The 9,584-nt window shown below is 36.1% G+C and overlaps 1 protein-coding gene across 4 annotated transcripts; it reads right to left on the minus strand.

Annotated features, from left to right (window-relative positions):
• Positions 1-6,132: 6,132 nt before the first annotated feature.
• Positions 6,133-9,384, minus strand: LOC102715028. 4 transcript variants are annotated; one of them, XR_001550497.2, is made up of 8 exons: positions 8,961-9,376; positions 8,068-8,480; positions 7,795-7,992; positions 7,518-7,694; positions 7,325-7,438; positions 6,798-6,955; positions 6,643-6,717; positions 6,133-6,489 (listed from the first exon to the last, which is right to left on the minus strand). XR_001550497.2 is itself a non-coding variant. In XM_015838415.2 (4 exons), the coding sequence occupies exons 2-4, from the start codon at positions 8,284-8,286 to the stop codon at positions 7,665-7,667; spliced, it is 447 nt and encodes a 148-aa protein (XP_015693901.1). In that variant the 5' UTR covers positions 8,287-8,480; positions 8,961-9,384; the 3' UTR covers positions 7,517-7,664. The 4 variants fall into 4 exon arrangements, 1 of the variants encoding a protein (XP_015693901.1); XR_001550495.2 differs by having other exon boundaries at positions 6,798-7,127; positions 8,961-9,375; XR_001550496.2 differs by lacking the exon at positions 8,068-8,480 and having other exon boundaries at positions 6,798-7,127; positions 8,961-9,369.
• Positions 9,385-9,584: the final 200 nt, after the last annotated feature.

Genomic DNA, 9,584 nt, shown 5'->3' on the forward strand with positions numbered 1-9,584 from the left:
GGAGTCCAAAGGGAAGGGAAGCTGGTAGCGTTTGGCCCTGACACGCTGCGTTCTTAGCGTGCATGCCTCCTGCCCGTGGGCCGCCAGCCTCACGGCCCAGTGAGGTTTGCTTCTTCGCGAAGTAGGAAGATTTATCTGTTATCTTTTCTTTTATTTATTTTATTTTATTCCTCCTTCGTTCTAAGGAGAGAGTTATCCATCCGTAGTTCCGTACAGATAATAGGATAATAGGATATTTTTTAAGAAAATGATTTGGGTTATTTTTTTATATTTTTTAAATAATATTGATGAAAGCAGTATATTGGTACAATATAATAATATTATTATATATTATCTTGGGTATTTCGCTTGCCGAAATAACGAAGGTATGGTAAGTTTCCTCATTAAACCTATACTGGCGCGTTTTCGTTACCACCAACCAGCAGCGCCACTGGATCGAACCGTGCTATTCCCTTGGGGAATTTGTTAAATATGTCTCATGTGATTTTTCTTACTAATGTAAGTATAATACAATTGTAATGAAATTAGCATCTACACATATAATGTACTTACACTACGCTAGTATTTTTTAGTTACATGGAAATTGCATACTAGTTATACTTATATTTGTAATTATATGTTAATCCCTCCATGGTAAAATTTAATCACTCGTACTTCTTGTTTCATCAATGCCTTCTAATTAGAAGTTCTTTTCATTAAATCCTCATCTACTCTCTTATTACTCACTCATTCTTTATTAAGAGACATTAAAGGTTTGAGCTTAATCTATATGAAACAACCTATAAATAATTATATTTTATAACGGAGATAGTAGTTGCATTGTAATTATTTTCTAAGTTAGTTTCGATGTGTTTGTCGGCGATAGTTGTTTTTAGAACGAAGGAATTGGTCATCTAATTTTGATTATTTAAATCAGCAGTTTACTGAACGAAAGGGTGGGTTATCTAATTTTGATGGTGCAAACAAATGAATAATTATTATGAAATTTAAGTTATAAGTTAACAAAGTGTACATAACACTAATACACAACATGATTTCTTAAGAAACTTTGTTGTTTCAGAGTTCAGAAAATGTGTCCGCAATAACCTATAATTTAGAAGAAGAAAACGAATATATATAGGACGTTAATTAGCGAAAAGATTAATTGTCATTCATTAGTTCGCGCGAACACTGTTAGTATGGCCCATTTGCCCATTCGCCCAAATTTGCCTTGAGAGCATGTTAACATATTATGCATCGGTAGCACGTTGAAACATTTTGCCTCGACAGCTTGCTGAGATATTATGCCTCGGTAGCATGTTGTGATAATTTTCCTCGGTGGTATGTTGAGATATTATGCCTCAGTAGTATGCTGAGACAATTTGTCTCGGTAGCATGTTGAGGTGTTATGCCTCGGCACCCATGTTGAGACAATTTGTCTCGAGAGCATGTTGAGATATTATGTCTCGGTAGCATGTTGAGATAATTTGCCTCAGAAGTAGCTTGAAGTAATATGCCTTGTTGGCATGTTAAAGTAATGTGTTGTGAGAAGTGCTCTAGGGCAACGTGTGTTAGGTATGTGTTAGAGTGTGTGAATAACATAGGAGTCTTCGGGCCTAGATAGCAAAATCTCTCAAGGGAATGTTCAAACAAGGCGGGAAGAAGCTTGTCAAGCAAGACAAGAAGCTTATCAGTTACGACTTCTGAGCATATTCCTGTTAGATGGCTAGGGACCAGCATTCAAGTACTTAGGATAGTTGGCAAAGTGGTCCCAGGGAGCTAAAGATATTACGCTTGTGCCCTTAGGCTCTATGAGTAATCACCCATAGGTATTCTGGTAATTGTACGAGGGGAGTTCGGGATTATAAAAGTATGTACCCCTATCCTATAAAATTCAAGGTTAGTGATATGAATAGTGTTGAGGTATTTGATTATTTTCCTATAAAATTCAAGGGAAGTTCTTTCCGTATGTGCAACTAGTATTCGACATTGTTGCATATACACTTGTGTTCGTGACGTAAAGTCAGAACAAACACTTCATATATACAAACTTTACGTATATAAACTTTATATATATAACTTTTTAGTGCATAATATTTATAGATACATCTAAAATATTTTCATCTAAATTGTTTTTAGTAAATTTTATTTAATATAAATTTGTTTCTTTGTAAAAATTTCTATACATAAACTTTCTACGTATAAAGTTAAAAGTTTATACATACACAATGAACTATAGAAACTTTGTATATATATACTTTTTGTATATCACACAAGTTAACCAATGCGTGAAACATTCTTGATCATTGGTTAGATCCACATGTAGTATATGGTGCGAATATTTGCACGGAAAATTTTTCACATGAAAGCTCTTTGGAAAGTTCTTTGATCATCTTTTTTTATATAACTTCTTTCCATTTATGTAAAGTTTATACATGTAAAATTTATATGCTTAAAGTATAAAGTTTATATGCCTAAAGTTTATATATGTTAGTTAAATAAAGTATTGACTAGAAAACGTCTATAACAAACGTTCGCTAGATAGACTTACCCCGGTTAGATGGATTGACCGCAATGGCTCGTACCATGGGTCGTACGCCTAGTGGTCCAGCAAGAGTTTGATTCAGTATGAATCGAGAAGAGTTATTTGTCTTTTTATATTTATATATATAGCAATTTATTCGCAATAGGAAGAGTTATCCATATAATAGGATAATCTTTTCTAAAAAAATAAAAAAATAATTTGGTTATTTTTTAAAATAATGTTAATATAACATAGTGTATTGGTATAATATATTAATATTATTATATAATATTTTGGAAAAAAGTTTGAGTATTTCGCATGCTAAAATAATGAGCATATGATAAGTTTTTTTGAAAAATTTATACATGTATAGTTTACACGACTAATGTTTATAAATATAAAATTTACATATTTGATAAATCAATATGTTTATATATCTATATTAAAAAAATACACATGTAAAGTTTATATACTTAAAATTTATACATGTAGAATTTATATGCTTAAAGTATAAAGTTTATATATGTAAAGTTGTTAACGCCATATTTTGGCAAATTACCGTTATGGATTAAAACATAATTAAAGAACGAATCGGACAAGAAAGTAGAGTCAGGAGATTGAGAGTGGCCTGAATGCAGCCGATAGAGTCCGAATCGGACAAAAAGTAGAGTCTGATTGGGCCCAAGGTTTAGAGATAGATTCGGTGTTAGTTATGAGTCTGTGTAGATTAATTAAGCTTTATCTTAGAATTTGTTTAGGATTTTTAGATTTAATTAAAGTCCGGATACAACAAGATGGTTATTACTGCGTCCGGATATAGCAAGTTGGTTATTAGTATGGATTCTTATCTGGTTAGGTTAGTTAGCACCCTAGGTTATAAATATGTGTGTCCTAGGTCATCGTAAATTATCTTCAGATCAATACACACGCCTTCGACGCATCGGCAAAATACTCGACTTGCTTAAGCTTTCGGCGCGGGGTTTATCAGCTTCGCAATGTAAGTTCATGTTTATCAAAACCCGTCGATTAACTAGAACATGACTATCTCGGTTAGTTCCGATCTACTGCCTAGTTCATGTTTATCAGCTTCGCAATTTTTGTTCAGAAGCAAAATAATTTTGATCGTCGACTTGGTACGGCCGGCTCGATAAAACCAAAGGTGTCATTGTTTGCTTTTTCTACGTGGAAAAGACAAACCGTATATTTATAAAAAAATAATTTATAAAATAAAAATTTTATATAGCAGAAAATAAAGTATAATAAAAAAACCTTGTAATCAGATCTAAATTTAAAATTAAAAATTCAAATTTTATTTATAAGCCTAAAAAATGGAAAGATGGGGCGACATTCACCTGTCAGGCATACGGGTATATCATCCTCTTGCCCCCAAAAGTCTTCACGATAGTTAAATAGAGAACAAATTAGTCCTAATTAATGGTTGTACCGGTTGTCTCTTCTGGAGGCACAGAACCATTAGTCCACCGAAGATAACATGACGATGAAGCCCTACATTATTGGAGATCGATCGGTTGACAAGTATTATTGGGGATAGATAGGTTGGCCTCTTGAAAAACTAGAAAAAATACATGTATACAGACTGGTAGTTTTCTGATCCATCCATATTTTAAATCGTATTACACTATATTACGTTTACGATGGACTTTAGCCCAAGCCACCAAGTACCACAACTTGCACATGGTGAGTACTAGCACTCCTAGGAGGTTAGACCCTCCTGTATAGAACTCCTGTGAGGTTAGACCTATCTGTATAGTATATGGTCACGTCAAATTAGATAGTCTTTTTTTGCGAACGTTCGAGCAGAAGTTTGCACCATCAATGTTTATAAATATAAAGTTTACATATTTGACTCCAATTCGATCTAGAATTCGATAAATCTATATCTAAAAACATGCATGCGAAGTTTATACTTAAAGTTTAAGTGTGTAAAATTTTATATGCTTAAAATATAAAGTTTTATATGTCAAAGTTTATATCTGTTAATTAAATAAAGTGTTCACTAGACAATTTCCTAATGAACATTTGCTAGATAGACTTACCCCGGTTAATGGAAGCATTGGTCGCAATGGCTCCTGGCCCGGGCCACCCGCCTCGTGGCCTAGCTAGGGTTTGACTCGTCATGAACCGAGAAGAGTTATCTATCTCTTTTTATTTTGTATTATCTAGTTTATCTAAAGAGTTATCCATCCATATAGGATAATATGATAATCTTTTCTTAAAAAAATAAAAAATGATTTGGGTTTTTTTAAATGATGTTGATGTGTAACTTGGTGTATTGGTAGACTATAATAATATTATTATATATTATTTGGGAAAAGTTTGGTTATTTCACGTGCTGAAATAATGAACTTATGGCAAGTTTTTCTAATTAAACACGCGCCGGCCCGTTCCACTGCATCACTAACCATCAGCACCCCTAGATCGAACCGTACTATTCCACTTTGCTAAATATTTCTCATGTGATCTCTCTTACTAATAACAATTGTAACGAAGCTAGCATGGGGCCAGAGCCCCGTGGCTCCCGCGTGCCAGCCCCGTGCAACCACAACTCGGACGGGACGCCAACGGCACGCACCACGTGCGGATGCGCATGCGCCTGGACCGGTGGTGGGTTCGTGCCGCCCCCCCCCGTCCGTACGTACGCACGCTGCTAAATGCCCGTGCGTGCGGGTTCACCTCATCTGCTGCGATTAATGTCCGTGCGTGTATTTTTTAATGAGTTATAATGTATCCATATCTTGAGATACCAAATCGTTTCTCATCACTATTAAAGCAGTATTAGAGTATTAGAGAAGTACGTTACTTCTCTATTCTGTATGGACGAAGAACAAACCACGTATGGCACAAACCATGTATGGACGCAGCACAAACCACGTACGTACATGCGTCAATATCGCTGGGTTGGTTGACACCTGCCTGCCCATCCATCGGTAATTAATTTTTGTTGAGAAGCAAATTAATTTTGACCGTCGACTTGGCAAGGTCGGCTCGACAAAGAAAAATGGGTATGGCTTCTCTTTTTTGGAAAAAAAAAAGAGAGAAACAGTATAGTTGTAAAAGAAGATAATTTGTAAATAAAATTTTTATATGTGTGTTTTGAAGATCTAAAAGACAATGCTAGAAAATAAAATACAGCGGAAACATATCAAAGTCAACTCTAAATTTAAAGTTAAAAATTCAAATTTTGTTTACAAGTCTAGATATAATTACCAGGGAGTATAATATCCGTGAGTGCCACGGACACTCAAGATACCTACCAATACACTGTGGGAAGGCTAAACCCAAGTGTGATACTTAGGAACGATCTCTCAGGGTAAATAACTCGGGAAAGCTCTGCACTCCCCGAGAGTTTTTGAAAACACTCTGGAAAACACAACAATCCCTGATTTTTTCAACCACTCTGAGATGTCATCAGATTTACTTTTCAAACGTTTCATCCTGCATATTGTTTGCCACGTGGATATCTGTTCCCTGAGTATTTAGCACTCTGGGAAGTGCATTCCAATTTAAAAATCATCCTGCTATTATATCCACTTCTATCCATTAATGCTTGTGCCAATTACACACAGATGTTTTCACAAGAAACAACAAACAGCATAAAAATAACACCATTCAACCTCAACATGCATGTATAGCACATTCAAATATCATAAATATAAGGTGGTCATTTATCACACAAAAGCTGAATCACATCTCGAACCAAAATAGCTAAACAAGTGTCTTCAGTCCTCTGTACTGATACCACATCAGCATAGTTCAAAGTAGCCTAGTTAATTAGGTTCACATTTAGTACCATCTAGAAACTAACCATATGAAAGTTTATCCAAAATATGATCTACTCCCTACACCTAATACTTTTAAATGAATCAACCACAGTTGCCAACAGTAGGAGTGCCACCATCATTTATGCCACCGATCCCACTGTCACCTTGTGATGCTTCATGTGTTGCAGGTCCTGGATCAGATGCCTATTAAATGAAAGTAACAAGTACATTAGCTTAAGGATTTTTCATGTATATTTAAAAGTTATTTTCCTTATGTCTAAGGGTAACATGCCATATATATATATATATATATCCAATGTTGGAGGTCCAAACTAATCACAATAATTAGTTAATTACCAGCTGAGTTGGAAAGCAGAATGGTGGAGGAGAAGGCAACACCAAGGAATTTGCACCATTCTTCTCAACAAGGTTCTGTAAAGGTAGTTTAAAGTGGGTGAAAAATATCAAAGCCTAAGTTTTGTAAATCACAAAGAATGATTTACCCAGATTACCTGAATGTATTTCAACCAATATTCATTGGTTGCATGAACAGCTGCTGCAACTTGCTCACGAATTTGCTCTTGAGCTTGGTTATTTTGCGCACGATTGCGCTCTTCTAGCTGTGACATCCTATCAAGTGTCTTGTTGATTCTCTCTCCTGAGGAGGTCTCTGCTCTAACATCATGGAGGACACAGAAGTGTTAATTAAGCCATCACATATTCCAAAACATCCATGTTTTTTACCACCGCAAAGCCTGATAAACTGTACTTCCATCTATTGGCTGGTTCATCCAGTCACAAGTAGGGTCATGTTTCTTCCTAAGAACACCTTTATATGATGCCTACAATTGCAACATTTAAAGTGTGATAAATTGCTATAGTTTATTATCAAAGAAAGCATACAGTGATTATAAGCAAAGCTATCCCGATCAAAATTGCATCCTAATTAAATCATAATGTAATCCAATAAGTTGAATTTTAAGTAGCTAGCATAATTAAATAAAAACAAAATTTCTAGAGAAATCTTTACTAAGCTCACCAATCTATTGGTTGAATTATCATTGCAAAGCACATTTGGGTCCTGTGATGTCTTGCTTCTGTGTCCATAAATATAGCCCTCTAGTCTACTGATCTCCCGACCTTCTTTTTGTCCCTATGAAACAAACAGTTTTGTAATTTCGTCCAAACTAAAAATATTTAGACAGAAACACCATAAACTATACACAACATACCTGTTTCTGGCACAAGCGAACTAGAGAACAACTACCCTGTCGATGGCATGGCTTTCTGTTTCTTTTCCTTCTCTCGTGAACTCACTGATTTGTTCTTCTATTGTTCTGAAGCCCACCTCCTTGCTCGTAAGCTCCATGCAACTGGTTTTAATTGCATCCAACAAGGTTTTGCCTGCACTGAAGTAATATATTGCACCTCAATTTTCACATCTAGTTGATTTAAAACTGAAACTAACAAAGCATGTTTCGAATATTTCTAGCAACAAAGAGGCAATACCTGAATGTACTGCTCTTGAGTAAGATAAATTGTGCAGGCCTCCTCCTCTTTCGTAGGAATTTTCAGAATCTCCTTATAGTATCTTAGAACAGCCTGAATACGTGTCCAGTATAACATTTGACCAATTTTGTTCTTGATGACATTAAACAGAACTTTTTTAGCATGTGCCTCATGCCCCTCCTTCCATCTATACTGTGCCTGCAAAATTCAAAATAATGAGTACAAGTCAAGCTGCATTTCCACACAATGTAATGTAGTATTATCACTACTAACCCAAAAGTCAGCCTCAACTCTTTCAAGCAAGTTTCCATACTCTCCAAGAGGATCTACAGCAGCCTGATAGTGTTTCCAGTTAGTAGCAGGCTCCATCCGTCCAACTGATTCAGACCCATCTTCCGGAGTAGATTGCTCTTGAGTTGCCAATGTCTCACCATGTGCTATCCATACCTCATAATTGGCTTTGAAACCATATTTTCCTAAATGAAACTGCATAACTTCTTTGCTCTATAGCTTGCAATTCAAACAAAATGCACAAGGGCATCTCACTCCGTCAACATTAGCATTCGGCACAACACGAAATGCATGCTCAATAAATGCCTTTGCCTTTTCAAGCCACTCATCTGTGAATGAATCTCTCTTTTGACGCCCAGTATACATCCAACTACGGTCCTCCGTCATGTCTTACACTGTGAACCAAACTAGTTTGTGTTTAGTTTCTATATTTTTCTGAAGATCATGTCCTATTTTAATTAGACCTACTACTTTGTTAAAACAGAAAAGTGTTAGCTGCACTGCAACTCAGTTTGTTATACTGCTATTGTAAACGTTGACACATTATTTTAATAAACTAATTTTAGCTAATTGCTTGTTTGGTAATCAAATTGATCATCAAAGATTGAAACCAACATCATACGAAACCATACATTTACCAAACCCTGCCATCCAAGTCACCCATAAAATGTATTGATTTGGTAGCCCCATCAATTCAACTAACTATAATATTCCAAGAAAACATTCAAATCACATTGCAATCATCCACATGAGAAATCTAACCATGTCATTAAAACTAATTTTATTTTTTTAGGACAGAACAATCACAACACATTTGCTAAAATTTGCAAGATGGACAGCGATACAGGAAAGTTATTTCGGTAGTGATTTAGTACCTGTACTAGCTGCCTCCTTGATTTGCTCCTCACAGCCTTTACCTAGATGCCCCCCAGATTTGCTTGGTGGAGAGAGTCATCAATCCTCAGCCCATGGAAGAAGAAATGTGCTGCGTGCTGGAGCAGACCGAGGAAATATATGCTTCTCAGATTTAGTGGTTGAAGCTAGATTAATGAGGGAGAATTGGCATGGGGAAGAAATGGATTGAGGAGAACTGAAAGCACGTTCTGTTGGGAGAGAAATGGAAGAGAGATTGGAGAGTACAGGGATGGAGCTGCTACTGTGGTGTGTGAAGCAAGGAAACGTGGGCAAGTGAGAAGAAAGGTGAGATTAGGTTTTATTTTTGGGGGAAATCTGAGCGCCAAGAATTGAGGTTGTCGCCAATTTTGTTTGTTGACCCTCCTGTCCCGCGCTGCAAAATCTAGAGTGAAATGGGTTTATTCAACCAGAACACTGACCTCCCAGAGTGTCAGAGAAACACTCATAGACCATTATATTTTCAGGAATGCTGCAACTCAACACTCACAGTATTTTTATTGTCACTCGGGATTGTTCCATTTTCTGGTTGTGAAAAGATGAGGAGCGAAAGTCAGTTGTCACGTGTACGCGTGTGTATATATCAT

This window comes from Oryza brachyantha, chromosome 6 (assembly GCF_000231095.2).
Source record: "Oryza brachyantha chromosome 6, ObraRS2, whole genome shotgun sequence".
Lineage (NCBI taxonomy): Eukaryota > Viridiplantae > Streptophyta > Magnoliopsida > Poales > Poaceae > Oryza > Oryza brachyantha.

Bases quoted from the DNA above. Each gene is read 5' to 3' on its own strand.
- LOC102715028 (XM_015838415.2), bottom strand. From the start codon at position 8,286: ATGCAGTTTCATTTAGGAAAATATGGTTTCAAAGCCAATTATGAGGTA. The intron at 7,993-8,067 runs GTTAGTAGTGAT...TGAATTTTGCAG, and splicing joins GAGTTGAGGCTGACTTTTGG to GCACAGTATAGATGGAAGGA. The intron at 7,695-7,794 runs GTATTGCCTCTT...ATATTACTTCAG, and splicing joins CTCAAGAGCAGTACATTCAG to TGCAGGCAAAACCTTGTTGG.